Raw genomic sequence first — 15,741 nt, 5'->3', positions numbered from 1 at the left:
CACAGGCTGGTTTTGTGATGCTTCCTTGCCTTTTGGCTTATTCTAATTCTCCCATCCTGTGGAATGGAGAAGTACAAAGGTTTAGATCCACCATACACCTCTATACTCCATCAATAATGAGATTTTAGGGAAGTAAGGTCATGTAACACTTAAAGCATCTATTTTGTGATGCTTCCTTGCACTTTGGCTTATTCTATTGCCCCCAGACTGGGGGGTGGAAAAGTACAGAGGTTTAGATCCACCATACTCCATGAATAATGAGATTTTAGGGAAGCAAGGTCATGTAACACTTAAAGCATCTATTTTGTGATGCTTCCATTGGCTTATTTTAGTGCCCCCAACCTGTGGAATGGAGAAGTACGAAGGTTTAGATCTTCCGTACTCCATGAAGAATGAGATTTTAGGAAAGCGGACTCATGTGCCTATAATAAGCCTATAACAACAACATGCAGTGAACAAATTACCGGTATGTTTCCAGATGTAGAACAGCTCTGTGATTCTTAGCTACTCTAATCCATGTGCTTTTGGCCTGCCCGTAGCTCACAAAATGACAATTCAGGATTCATATTCATGGCAAAAAGTACAAACCTAATAAGGGAAGCAGGTCTAGACTCTGAAATAGGGGTGGCAATTTTTCACCCAACCCGTTGAACCCACCCATCCCACCCAGTATCTAACCCGCCCAAACCACCTATTTACTTGGCGGGTTGTGATCAACCCGTCACCCAACCTGCCCATTTAAATGGGTTGGGTTGGGGATAACCGTTGGGTTACCCACTATAGACATTAGTATTAATTCCTTAGCCTTTTTTTGCATTTGAATTAAATAATTTATAATTAATACATTAATTATCTATTAATTATTGACTAAATTTAGTTTTGTCTTGAATAAACACGCTTCACCCAACATAAATCCAAATCAATTTGACCCAAGTCCGAACCAATTCAATGCAGTCTGACTTGATCCAACATATACCGATCTGGGTTGACTCGAATCCGAAATAGACCTCGGACAGGATGGCTCGATACTACTTGCTTTACTCGGTTTGGGTCGTCCAGTCCAACCATTATTCACACAGCCCGGCTCGACTCGGTACAAACTAATCCGGGTCGACCCGAATCCGAAACGGGTCGGACTGGGTGGGGTCTAAACCCTTAACCACCCTGCTTGCTTTGCCCAATCGGTGTGACCCCAAATCCATGCACTAACCTGATACGAGCCGGCCCAAGTCAACCCATCATTTGGTCTGACCGGATTGAACCGGCCTGACTGGATCAGGCCAGTGTTCTGCAGAGGCACCTATTGACCATGTTGAGGTACCTGCTGGAGAGGCACTTGCTGGAGAGGTACTTGATGTTGTTGTTGTTGTTGCTGCTGCTGCTTTACCATGAACTCTGAAACATGAACTCGCATGTTGCTGCTGCTGCTGGAGAGGTACTCTGAAACATGAACTCGCATTCTCAAGCTTGTCAGCCCTAGAATTTACCATTGCAGAAAGCAATCCCCCCTTTAAAACATTGTTCCGGTAACGAAGAAATGACCAAAAAGATAGAGGGATATTAGTAGTTACTCGCTTCCAGGTATGTAGACATCTGCCACGGAATCTATGACCATTCGGTGAAGCTCCCTCTCTACCTCAAAGACTTCCCTTCCTTGTTGTTGGTCCCAAAAGAAGTATGAGCAATTATATCCGCGGTTAATTCCATGAATTCTTTATGCACCTCGATTTCCTTGCATTGATCATTAGTCTCAGCAACTTGATTAGAACTTGATTAGCCCAACGATCAAGGGTTGATAGAGCACACGCCACCATTCTCTTTGTCATTCCCTTTATAAAATACCAGGCCAGATAACCTCAGTGCAACACAAGTGAATTGGGTTGGATTGAAATCAACCCAAACTTAATCTTAATGGTGCAACCTGAGCATAACCCAACACAACTCGCGTTGTGCTTAGGCTCGAGTTGGGTCGAGCCTGGATTCATAGTCAGATTGTGTGGGTTGGTCGGGTTTGAACAAATTTATGAATACATTTTTATATGGTCACCTTTCATTGAAAATTGTTACATATTATAAGTTAAAAATATTACTATTTGTTTTTTTTTGAAATTAGATAATTGTTATAATTAAAATTGTCAAATAATGTAATAATAACAATTTCCAAATAATTATAAAAATTATCAAATATAAATTAAAAGAAATTATCATTATTAGACATAAATTACTAATAATTATAAAAATAAATCAAAAGAAATTATCACAAATTAGTAGACTTTAGGATGATAATTACTTGAAATTATCAAATAATATAATATTAAATACATTAAAATAATTTGCCAAAAATTATCACAAATTAGTAGAAATATCCAAAAATAGCCACTAAATTCCATAAAATCGATAAATTACTATAATTTACCAATAAACTATCATATAATAAATGTAATACATTAGTATATATTTACCAAGAAATTAGTATATAATAGAAATTACCAGAAATTATAGAACTTAGCAAAAAAAAAACAACCACTAATTTCCATAAAATATTATATGTACCAAGAATTATCATAAATTATTATATAATAGAAATTACCAGAAATTAGTAGAACTTAGGGAAAATAACCACTAATTTCCAAAAAATATGATAAAATAGATGAAATTAGTATAACTTTGTAGAAATAACAATTAAAGCTGAAAAATTAGTAGAACTTAGGATGATAATTACTTCAAATTATCAAATAATATGAACCTAAATAAATTACAATAATTTGTTAAAAATTGCATTTCGTTTTCCCGTTTTATTAGATTTTATGGCCCAATTTAAGAGTATAGTTAATTGGAAATATGTATAATTTTCAAAAAATTATATATATATAATTGAAAAATAGAGATTGTTTTACATAAATATAATGCATGTATATATATATATATATATTTGTTTGTGTGGGCTAGGGTCGGGCTGGATTGGATTAGGCTAGGGTCGAGAGGCCTCAACCCAAGTCCAACCCAAGTTCGGCAAGCCCAGCGTGCAGCCAAAATATATAGGCCGAACCCGTGCAAAAATTTGGATTGGGAGGTTGGGCTCTGGTTATGCCCGTCCAAGTTGCACCCCTACCCCCACCCTGCTCCATACACCTACACTCAACCAAAGCAAATATTTCAATGCTATAATGCCAATGAGTCAGAATCAGCATAGGAGGTTCACTCAACCCGAATCAATCTAAAACCAGATCAAGTCTGATCAGAATCTAATCTGATAGGGTCGGGTTAGTACGGGTTTACCACTTAACTCGACCCACTGACATCCCTAAGTTGGTAGCGAAAAATGAGAAAGATTTAGAAAACCTTTAGTTTGTCAATGGTGAATGCAGGATTGACAGCCCTCCTGTGCCGGACCCAGTCCAATCCCGTGAGATTGAGCAAGCCATTTCCAAGCAGTGCCATTACAGATGGAGCGGGCTTGTCAATTGTGTAGTATCCGAACTTGGTACCCAGAACTTCCTTGATCATGCCAGGGTCCACTATAGACAACCGCGGTTGGGTCCCAAACCAAAACAAGAAGCAATCTCCTGCAACAATAAGATACGAATCAAGAAGAAAAACACCCTATAATATAACTAACAGTACCTGGTCGGACATACATAATAACATAATAGCTCCACTCTCTTATTAGAGTAATCTATTACTACTAGCCACCGCCCAAAGCAAATGGGTGAAGATCCATAAGTAGAACGGTTTTTACCCGTTCAACTTCTTGGTTCCATGACAGGTTTAGTAGATCAGAAAGCGTTAAAGCTCCAGCATTATGCAACTTGATGGCTTGCGGATGATAGTAACAAAAAAAATAGTAAAATATAAGATAGAGAAGAGTGAAATGAACTTAGCAGATCGAGAGAAGAATTCTGTAGATGTATTGTATTATTTTCTCAGATATCCGAACCAGTACCGGAGGGAGATATTTATAATAGCTGGAGTCGGTTGAAGGTGAACCGACTTGCATTGAACGAAGACTGATATTAACTCACCTTGGGAGCAGAATCGGCTGACTTGGGAACTAACTAATCTTGGGAGATGTGACGACTCATATTGAAAAGAAACAAACATTGGAAGTAGCTTTACATTGGAAGAGGACTCGATTCTCTGTTTCTCAAGGATGACTCGAGAACACTGAATTAATGTTCCTGAAAATGTGTAGCAGCATTTAATACTCCTCCTTCGTGCACATTTCAGCAACTCCAATCATGTCTCGTAACAAATCGAACTTGCCTTTTGGTAGTGCCTTTGTGAATATGTCTGCTAACTGTTTTTTAGTTTTGCAATGTTTGAGCTCTATTTTTTTGTTTTCTTCTACTTCTTTGATAAAGTGATATTTGATGCCAATATGTTTGGTTCTGCTGTGAAATATGGGATTTTTTGCCATTGCAATAGCAGATTTGCTATCGCAGTAGATTTCAGTAGCACCAACTTGTGGTTCTCCCATATTGTCAAATATCCTTTTGAGCCATATAGCCTGGCTCGTTGTTATTGCTGCTGCAATATATTCTGTTTCAGCTGATGATTGGGCAACAATTGCTTGTTTCTTTGAAGCCTAAGAAAATATCCTTGATCCAAGTGTGAAAGCATAACCAGATGTGATTTTCATGTCATCTACCGAACCTGCCCAGTCACTGTCGGTGTAGCCAATGAGCTTAGAGTCATGTGTGACTTTGTACCAAATTCCATAGCTCTTTGTACCTTGCAAATACCTTAGTATTCTTTTAGCTGCTCCTTGATGAAATTGACTTGGGTTCTGCATGAATCTTGATAGTAGACTAACTGCATACATGATGTCTGGTCTTGTAACAGTTAAATATAGAAGACTTCCAATCATACTTCGAAATTGTGATTCATTTGCCTTTGGAGCCATCTTCCTTTTTGAATGCTTTAGTGTTGTCTAATGGAGTGGAGACTGTTTTGCACCCCTCCATTTTGAATTTCTTCAAAAGAGTTTCTGTATACTTCTTTTGTGAGATGAATGTCCCTCTTCTTCTTGAGTTATTTCAATTCCAAGAAAGTAGTGCATTAGGCCTAAATCAGTCATCTCAAAAGTCTTCATCATGTCTTCTTTAAACTTCTTGACCATCTTTTCATTATTTCTAGTATAAATGAGATCATCAACATATAAAGAAACAATGAGAGTGTCATTTGTATCTTGAGTCTTGATGTAGAGTATTGGCTCATTATAGCTCCTCATGGATCCTTGCTCCAAGAAGTAAATTCGATTCTGCTGTACCAAGCTCATGGAGCTTGTTTTAAGCCATATAGTGCCTTCTTTAATTTGAGAACTTTGTCTTCTTGTCCTTGCACCATGAACCCTTGAGGTTGCTCCACATAGATTTCCTCCTTAAGATAGCCATTGAGGAATGCAGATTTACATCAAGTTGAAAAGTTTTCCATTTCTTTTGTGCAGCTAGTGCTATCAATGCCCTGATTGTGTCAAGGCGAGCAATTAGAGCAAATGTCTCATTGTAGTCGATACCGTATTGTTGCGAGTATCCTTTGGCAACTAGCCTTGCTTTAAGCTTCTGGATTGAGTCATCTGAGTTAAGCTTTGTCTTGTAGACCCACTTAACTCCAATAGTGTCTTTGTCTTGTGGACGATCCACAAGTTCCCAAGTCTCATTTTTTTCAATCATTTTTATCTCTTCATTCATAGCTTTTCTTCATTTTTCTTCCTTAAAAACTTCTTCAAAGCTTTTTGGTTCTATGATCATCAAGTTGCATGTCTCATATATTTCTGTTAAGGATTTAGTTCGCCTTGGTGGTGAGTCCGGAGTAGACTGTGAAGCTTGTTCCGGTTCTGATTGTGTTGGCGAACTGATTTGATCACGATCTTCTTCAATTCTTTGACTTAGTAATAGAGGCAAGTTGATAGTCTTTCTTTCAACTTCTTTTGTCTCCCAATTGTATGCAACATCTTCGTCAAAGCTTATGTCTCGACTGATTATGAGTTTTTCTTTCCTTAAGCTATAGATTCGATAGCCTTTTGATTGAGTGCTATAGCCTAAGAAAATTCCTTTCTCAGTCTTCTCATCTAGTTTGCCTCTTTTCTCTTGTGGGACATGTATGTAGCATATGCATCCAAAAACTCTGAGATGCTTTGTTGATGGTTTTTGCCCACTTTAAGCTTCAATTGGTGTCCTATCTTGCACAGCTTTAGTAGGACATCTGTTGAGCAGATAGACAACAGTGATTACTGCCTCCCTAGAAAATTTTGGGAAGACCTTTTTCCATGAGCATGGGTCTTGCAGTCTCCATAACAGTTATGTTTTTTCTTTCGGATACTCCATTCTGTTCTGAAGTGTACCCGACTGTAAGTTGATGCTCCATGCCTTCATCTTCACAGAACTTGTTGAATTCATTAGAGGTGTATTCTTTGCCTCTTTCACTTCTTATGGTCTTGATGTTGTGACCACTTTGCTTCTCAACACGGGCTTTGAATTTTTTAAAAATATCGAAAACCTGCGATTTTTCTTGCAAGAAATAAACCCATGTCATTCTAGTATAATCATCAATGAAGAGGATGAAATACCTGTTTTGATTATTTGATGAAGTACGCATTGGACCACAAACATCTGTATGAACTAACTCCAATGGCGCTTTGGCTCTCCAAGCTTTGCCGGATGGGAAGGGTTGTCGATGTTGTTTTCCGAGCATACACCCTTCACAGACATTGTTGAACTCCTTGATAGCTGGTAGGTCACACATCATGTTCTTCTGCTGAAGAATCCTTAATCCATGGAAATCATAGTGTCTGAATCTTCTATGCCATAGCCACGACTCGTCCACTTGTGCTTGCATTGCTATATAACTTGCATCTTTCCATTGAATGGGGAAGCACCTGTTTTCTGTCATTTTTGTTTTTGCAATTTCAAGGGATTTGTCTTGCTTATAATAGATTGTGCAAGAGTTTCCCTCAAAATGTAGAGAGTAACCTCTTTCTATCATTTGGCCCACACTAAGTAGATTTGATCAATGTTAGGGACCAAAAGTACATCATTTATGTATTTCTTGCCTTGTTTGGTGTCAACAACAATGGTGCCTTTGTCGGTTGCTTCCATGAAGTCGCCATTACCAATTTTGACTTTTGTCTTGATTTTATCAAGGCCATGGAAGATGCTTTCATTTTTAGTCAAGATACCAAGTATCATTTTTTTCTTCTATTGCAGAATGACAAGCATAAAAGAGATTATTTTCCTCATCTTTCTTTTCTGAAAAATTAGCTTGATGGGTTTTCTTGAATCTACAAACTTTTTCAACATGGCCAAATTTTTTACAGTTTTGGCATTGTGGTTTTCCTTTAAACCAACAATCTTTCTCCAAGTGATTTCTCTTCTTGCAAATACCACATGAAGAAAGCTTGTCATTATTTTCTTTTGGTTTTCCTTGTGAATTTCTTCCATCAACTTTTGGTTTATGAGACCGCAGATTAACTTTAGACTGAAAAGCAGATTCAACCGAATTTTCGTTTTGCCTGTCACACCTATTTTCATATGTCTCGAGAGAGCCCATCAATTCTGTTGGTGATAGTGTTTCTAGATCCTTTGTTTCTTCTATCACCGAAATTATTGGATAGTCTCCCCATAGGCTCTCATTTGATTTACTATTCCTTTTATTCTAGAATAGTAATCTTTTGCAGTCTCATTATCCTTCATCTTAAGATTTTCAAAATCCCTTCTAAACTTCCGCAATTTAACAGTGCGTACCTTGACAGATCCTTGGAACTCCTCTTGCAGTGTATCCCATGCTTCTTTTGCAGTTGATGCACCCATGATTCGAGGAAATATCTCCTCAGCCATTGCTTGCTGTAAGCAGAATAGTGCTTGACAATCCTTTTGTTGATTTTCTTCATAGATCTTCTTTTGATTTGCTGAAAGAGTAGAGGTGTCTTCAGCAATGCAGAATCCTTCCTCAACGATTCTCCATAAGCTTTGTGACCGAAAATAGGTCTTCATTTTGATAGACCAGAAGTCATAGTTTTCTCCATTGAAGATTGGAAGATAAAGGGTGGAACGATTGGCTTCTGCACACATTGTTTAGAAGAACTCACGCCCAAGAGATTTGATCGAACGGGCTCTGATACCACTGATGGTTTGCGGATGATAGTAACAAAAAAAAAATAGTAAAATATAAGATAGAGAAGAGAGAAATGAACTTAGTAGATCGAGAGAAGAATTATGTAGATGTATTGTATTGTTTCTCTCAGATATCCGAACCAGTACAGGAGGGAAATATTTATAATAGCTGGAGTCGGTTGAAGGTGAATCGACTTGCATTGAACGAAGACTGATATTAACTCACCTTGGGAGCAGAATCGGCTGACTTGGGAACTAACTAATCTTGGGAGATGTAACGACTCATATTGAAAAGAAACGAACATTGGAAGTAGCTTTACATTGGAAGAGGACTCGATTCTCTGTTTCTCAAGGATGACTCAAGAACACTGAATTAATGTTCCTGAAAATGTGTAGCAACATTTAATACTCCTCCTTGGTGCACATTTAGGGCGGAGTGAAATACTCCTTCAGCTTTTTGGGTTGTTCATCGTCGATCCTGGCCATTTGGTTGCGTTGCTGGTGATGGAGGTATCTATCTATCTCAGGTATGAGTTCTACTATTTCTCTCCTTCCCAACATACAACTCAGAAGTCCCTTTTTCTTCTGTTTTTGAAATTTGAAATTTAAATTTTGAATTTTAATTTCAAATTTAGATTTTAAAATTTAAATTCCTAAAATTTAAATTCAAATTTGAATTTTTTTAATTTTTAATTTTCTCTTTTTTTTTGAAATTTGAAATTTAAATTTTTGAGATTTAAATTCAAATTTAGATTTTGAAATTTATGTTCCTGAAATTTAAATTTAAATTTGAATTTTTAAGTTTAAAAAAATGCAAGCATTTCACAAACAGCCTAGTGGGAGGCTCCCCTTGCTCTCACAAAGACCTAATTAAGTAACCACAAAGCCCGCTTAGGCTTAGCCGGTTAAATTCTTTCCTTAGACACCAACCGCCGGTTATGGAAAATAATCACAAATTTCCCTAAAATTCAGCACACTTTTGAACCAAATGTGTGAGGCCTCCCAAAGGATCTTGCTATCCAAATTTTAAATTAAGGTTTAGGGTGAACCGCACGTAAAATGGTGGTGGTTTTTGGGCCAAGGAAGGTTGATGAAATCCCCACCTTATCTTATTTAAATTGGATTGCCCTTAAATGGATTAACGGAAAAACACAATAAACAAAATAACTGTAACTAATTACAATACATGAACAGTTATGTCTAATATGCAATTCAACAATAAAATAATAAAACAAAATAATTCAACAAAGAGAGCAATTAAAAAAAATGAAAACCCTAACACATTAACAACTAACAAGTTGATTTCAGCAATTAAATAATCATATATGATGCATGCTCTAGAACATATCAAACCTAAATGTTGGAATGCAAATGCAAAAAAATTTAAAATATTATTTTTTTATTTTTTTTGAAATTCAAAATTTGGAATTTAAATTCGAATTCAAAATTTGAATTCAAATTATGTGATCACGTGTAGGATCTGGGAGGAATAAGAAAGTCGCATATCAATATCTTATCTCCAAATCGTCCTAATCAAATCCCGCAACAGCCAGCACTTTAATGGTGTCACCACTTTCGGAGAAGAAAAATCAACCGAGAAATACGGATACATCCGATGCAGAATTTTGAATTCCAGCCCTCTCCTGGTCAGCATGCATTTATAAAATTCTGATCTGTGCTGATTGATCATTCTCCCAAAAATCAATAGCTACCGTTCTCCTTTTTTGGAAGTTGAACATGAAGGGTGGTTGAGGAGTCCAGTAATAAAGGTTGAACGTCGCAGGATGATTCCACGTGGGCTTGGACACTGGCGGCCGATGCTTCCCACGCTTGCTCTTCCCAATAATTCATGTCATGACATCATCGTTTACTTGTCATTCTGAAACCAACTGGTCAGAAGAAAACGCAATGGCAGTAGTATATAAACACATGCATGAATCCTAATGAACTAGGATGGTAGCATCATATTCTATTCCCTTTCCCACGGCCGTGCGTAAGTGAGGAAATGGGTTACGTTTTGGTTGCCGGAACACTTTTTCTGGTGACAGTGATCACTATTGCATGGAAGGCCTTCATGGATTTGATATGGAAGCCTTATTCCATAACCAAGCACTTCCAGAAACAAGGCATAACAGGCCCTGCCTACCACCTCCTTTCTGGTTCAGTTAATGAGATGATGAAGATTGAGGAAGAAGAGAAACAAACACCAATGGATCCGTCCTCTCACAACGTCACTCCTAAGGTGCTTCCTCACTATCACAGATGGTCTCAGCAGTATGGTCAGTTCTTCCTCACTTTTAGCTTTATTTTTTTTTTTCTTCCAAAGTTTTAGTTAAATATCTGATCTTAGGTAAAATCAACTAAAAAGAAATAATACTGAGCTGAACCTGTATCTAAATTGATTTTAGGAGTTAGGATTTTCTGCCAATAAAACATGCTTCAACACATATGATCCAATACGGTACATCTCACCATGAGATTAGGACCCATAATAAAAGTGAGACTCACCATGTATAAAATGTACTGGTAGGGTGTTGGAACGAGCTAGCTTTGCAAATTGCACCATGCCAAAGCTTAATGGAATGAGAGAAGGGCACAACCAGTTTTCTTGATCGGATCTGCAAGTTGCATAATGCTGGAGCTTTAACGCTTTCTGATCTACTAAACCTGTCATGGAGCCAAGAAGTTGAACGGGTAAAAACCGTTCTACTTATGGATCTTCACCCATTTGCTTTGGGCGGTGGCTAGTAGTAATAGATTACTCTAATAAGAGAGTGGAGCTATTATGTTGTTATGTATGTCCGACGAGGTACTGTTAGTTATATTATAGGGTGTTTTTCTTCTTGATTCGTATCTTGTTGTTGCAGGAGATTGCTTCTTGTTTTGGTTTGGGACCCAGCCGCGGTTGTCTATAGTGGACCCTGGCATGATCAAGGAAGTTCTGAGTACCAAGTTCGGATACTACACAATTGACAAGCCCACTCCACCTGTAATGGCACTGCTTGGAAATGGCTTGCTCAATCTCACGGGATTGGACTGGGTCCGGCACAGGAGGGCTATCAATCCTGCATTCACCATTGACAAACTAAAGGTTTTCTAAATCTTTCTCATTTTTCGCTACCAACTTAGGGATGTCAGTGGGTCGAGTTAAGTGGTAAACCCACACTAACCAGAGCATTGAAATATTTGCTTTGGTTGAGTGTAGGTGTATGGAGCAGGGTGGGGGTAGGGGTGCAACTTGGACGGGCCTAACCAGAGCCTAACCTCCCAATCCAAATTTTTGCACGGGTTCGGCCTATATATTTTGGCTGCACGCTGGGCTTGCCGAACTTGGGTTGGACTTGGGTTGAGGCCTCTCGACCCTAGCCTAATCCAATCCAACCCGATCCTAGCCCACACAAACAAATATATATATATATATATATATATATATATATATATATATATATATATATATATGCATTATATTTATGTAAAACAATCTCTTTTTTTTTCAATTATATATATATATATATATATATTTGAAATTTGTACATATTTCCAATTAACTATACTCCTAAATTGGGCCATAAAATCCAATGAAACGGGAAAACAAAATGCAATTTTTGACAAATTATTGTAATTTATTTAGGTTCATATTATTTGATAATTTGAAGTAATTATCATCCTAAGTTCTACTAGTTTTTCGAATTTAATGGTTATTTTTACAAAGTTATACTAATTTCATCTATTTTATCATATTTTATGGAAATTAGTGGTTATTTTTCCCTAAGTTCTACTAATTTCTGATAATTTCTATTATTTAATAATTTATGATAATTCTTGGTACATATAATATTTTATGGGAATTAGTGGTTTTTTTTGCTAAGTTCTATAATTTTGGGTAATTTCTATTATATTCTAATTTCTTGATAAATATATACTAATGCATTACATTTATTATATGATAGTTTATTGGTAAATTATAGTAATTTATCGATTTTATGGAATTTAGTGGCTATTTTTGGATATTTCTTCTAATTTGTGATAATTTTTGGCAAATTATTTTAATGTATTTAGGATTTTATTATTTGTTAATTTCAAGTAATTATCATCCTAAAGTCTACTAATTTGTGATAATTTCTTTTGATTTATTTTTATTAATTTTTATAATTATTGGTAATTTATGTCTAATAATGATAATTTCTTTTAATTTATATTTGATAATTTTTATAATTACTTGGCAATTGTTATTATTACATTATTTGACAATTTTAATTATAACAATTATCAAATTTCAAAAAAAAATTCAAATAGTAATATTTTTAACTTCTAATATGTAACAATTTTCAATGAAAGTTGACCATATAAAAATGTATTCATAAATTTGTTCAAACCCGACCAACCCACACAATCTGACTATGAATCCAGGCTCGACCCAACCCGAGCCTAAGCACAACGCGAGTTGTGTTGGGTTATGCTCAGGTTGCACCTTTAGGATTAAGTTTGGGTTGATTTCAATCCAACCCAATTCACCTGTGTTGCACTGAGGTTATCTGGCCTGGTATATTATAAAGGGAATGACAAAGAGAATGGCGGCGTGTGCTCTATCAACCCTTGATCGTTGGGCTGATCAAGTTGTTGAGACTAATGATCAATGCAAGGAAATCGAGGTGCATAAAGAATTCATGGAATTAACCGCGGATATAATTGCTCATACTTCTTTTGGGACCAACTACAAGGAAGGGAAGGAAGTCTTTGAGGTAGAGAGGGAGCTTCACCGAATGGTCATAGATTCCGTGGCAGATGTCTACGTACCTGGAAGCGAGTAACTACTAATATCCCTCTATCTTTTTAGTCTTTTCTTCGTTACCGGAACAATGTTTTAAAGGGGGGATTGCTTTCTGCAATGGTAAATTCTAGGGCTGACAAGCTTGAGAATGCGAGTTCATGTTTCTGAGTAGTGGACAACGTACCCTAGCTTGTGATGGAATTATAGCATATATCTATTTTTCTGATAAAATTTTATTTTATTTTCTATTCTTTTCTATTTCCTTTTCACTCATATCCATTTTTTTTAATCTTTGAAGTTGCAACATACCAATTTCAGTACTTTGCCATTATTATATATGAATAGAATTAACAGACTAGGCAATCTAATGCCGTTTCTGATGTAGATATATCCCAACAAAATGGAATCGACGAATGTGGATGCTTGAGAAGAGGCTAAGAAACAAACTGAAGTCAATAATTGAGAGCAAGCTAAGAACGGCAGATCTTGGGGACTCTAATCATGATTATGGGGAAGATCTACTTGGACTGATGATGGGAATTTCAGAAGACTCTAAGAAGCAACAGGGCTCAAGCTTGACCGTTAATGAGATTATAGATGAATGCAAGACATTCTTCTTTGCTGGGCATGAGACGACCTCAAATCTGCTAACATGGGCTATGTTCTTTCTAGGAAAGGACCTTGAGTGGCAGAAGAGGCTCAGGGAAGAAGTTCTTTCCGTTTGTGGAATTGGTGTCCCCGATGCTGACAAGGTTTCTAAGCTAAAGCTGGTGAGCTATATTTTAGTCGTCGTGTGTATTGTATTAAACTTGCTCCTCAGGTAACCGTAATTTTGTCCATCATCACTACCTATATATAAGAGAAACTACCTCTAGCCTCCGTCCTATTATCCTTAATTCCATATCTCCCTCTTCTTGTACCCAATTCTAGTTTTTACATGCATAAGAGACAAGGCATATGTAATATATGTCCCCTCCTTCGTGGGGCATGTTGTCCGATGCCTGTATATAATAGCTTTGAATCATCTCGTAGATCCATAACATAAATTAATCATCCAAAGTAACACAGGGACATCTTCATTGCAAATGTGAGTAATCACACCAATTCACTTGTTTATTTACCCAAAATATTATTTCTATATGGTTAATGACGATTAATTTCTCATATTTGTTGGCCAGCAGATCCTGTATATGTTGGTCTAATTGATCAAAACTTAATGGATACTGGATGATAGAAGGACATTGTTATAGAAATAAGCTTGCATGACTGATTTTTTGTTTATGTTTTGCAGATGAACATGGTTCTTTATGAAACTTTAAGGCTCTATAGTCCAGTGATCTTCACAGAGAGGAAGGCTGCCCAAGACATTAAACTAGGAGATTTGACCATCCCAAAGGACACTGTGGTTACATTCCCCTTCCCCATTATCCATCGGAACAAGAAATATTGGGGTGATGATGCAGATGATTTTAATCCACTGAGGTTTGCAGATGGGTTCTCCAAGGCAGCAAAACACCCAAACGCTCTTATTGCTTTCTCCATGGGTCCTAGGGTGTGTATCGGGCAAAATTTTGCAATGCTGGAGGCCAAGATTGGGATGGCTATGATCCTTCAAAGGTTTTTCTTCACTCTATCCCCTAATTACAAGCATGCCCCAGTAAATAACATTCTTCTTCAACCTCAATTTGGTGTCCCCATCATTCTGAAACCAATACATGCTTCTAACGCATAATTGTAATGTGATCCTTTCCACATTTAGGTTGGAAATACTCATGGCTCCTAAGTTACCACCTACCTATATATCCTAATAATAGGGTGATTACAATCCAAGTCAGTTTTAAGTGAAATCAAGATGGTCGTGTACAATTTTCTTGCATGAATGACATTTACATCTTGTATATGACTCAGAATACCTCAGTTGACTTTCCTGGTTGCAAACAACATCGATCTTCTCTTCTTTGTCAGTAATATATAGCACCAGCGCCCCTTTCTTCTTTGTTCGGTCACCTCTCTCTCTCTCTGTTTTTCCTTTTTCTCGCTGCACTCACCAGTCATTAGACCGCACCACATTAGACAACACTGACCTGGAATCAAATAAGATGGTTAATGCTTGTAGCAGAGATATTGGATACAAAAATAGAATTCAGAGAAAGACATTATGGACAGGTCTCTCTCTTATTATTATTAAATATTATTTTTTGATAAATACCATAAGGGCTGGGGGGGATAGCATAAAGTTGGGGTGCAACACAGGTCTCTCTCTATTTTGCTTTTTCCAACCCACTCACTGGTCCACTTCACATTTCATTCTTTTGCAATTATAGGAAAAACTCGTGGATTTTTACTATGAATAAGGAAATTGAGGCTTGCTAAGTGCTGACTTGCTGAGATTCTAGTTCGGGTTTCGGGCCTAGGCCCGGTATTCGGGCTTTTATGAGGTCTGGACTCAGGCCCAAATTATAAACCTGATGTTCGGGCCGGGTTGAGTTCGAGCTTGAACAAATTCTGTCTGTCTTGGAAGTTTTTCTAGTCAAAGAATGGCAATCTGAAGTAGTAGAGCCAGAGGTTCACCGTTAGAGACTAAAAAAGCAAAGAAACTTATAATGCCCCGAGCCTATGGAATGGAGAAGTACGGAGGTTTAGATCCATCGTACTCCATGAAGAATGCGATTTTAGGGAAGCAGGCTCATGTAATACTTAAAGCATCTGTTTTTTGATGCTACCTTTGGCTTATTACAGTGCCCTTTGGCTTATTTTAGTGCCATCCGCTTTTGGAATGGAGTACGAAGAAGCATGGGGCACTCCATTCCCTAGACTGGGGCTCTCAATTCCACAGGCTGGTTTTGTGATGCTTCCTTG

The 15,741-nt window shown here is 37.2% G+C and overlaps 2 protein-coding genes and 1 pseudogene across 2 annotated transcripts; 1 reads left to right on the top strand and 2 right to left on the bottom strand.

Moving 5' to 3' along the window:
• Nucleotides 1–4,198: 4,198 nt before the first annotated feature.
• On the bottom strand, nt 4,199–4,867 carry LOC148801852 (secreted RxLR effector protein 161 pseudogene; annotated as a pseudogene).
• A 2,734-nt stretch (nt 4,868–7,601) lies between these two features.
• On the bottom strand, nt 7,602–8,069 carry LOC148801851 (uncharacterized). Its single transcript, XM_088900439.1, has one exon. It carries the CDS (start codon nt 8,067–8,069, stop codon nt 7,602–7,604), a length of 468 nt encoding a protein of 155 aa, XP_088756565.1.
• Nucleotides 8,070–10,047: 1,978 nt separating this feature from the next.
• LOC148801850 (cytochrome P450 709B1-like) lies at nt 10,048–14,782 on the top strand. Its single transcript, XM_088900787.1, has 5 exons — nt 10,048–10,390; nt 10,979–11,202; nt 12,668–12,918; nt 13,268–13,652; nt 14,174–14,782. Exons 1-5 carry the CDS (start codon nt 10,117–10,119, stop codon nt 14,612–14,614), a joined length of 1,575 nt encoding a protein of 524 aa, XP_088756913.1. The 5' UTR covers nt 10,048–10,116; the 3' UTR covers nt 14,615–14,782.
• The last annotated feature ends 959 nt before the right edge of the window (nt 14,783–15,741 follow it).

Source organism: Nelumbo nucifera, chromosome 3 (assembly GCF_055504915.1).
Source record: "Nelumbo nucifera cultivar China Antique chromosome 3, China Antique-T2T, whole genome shotgun sequence".
NCBI lineage: Eukaryota > Viridiplantae > Streptophyta > Magnoliopsida > Proteales > Nelumbonaceae > Nelumbo > Nelumbo nucifera.
The sequence above is the reverse complement of the archived record's forward strand: the minus strand, read 5'-3'. Positions and strand labels throughout refer to the sequence as shown.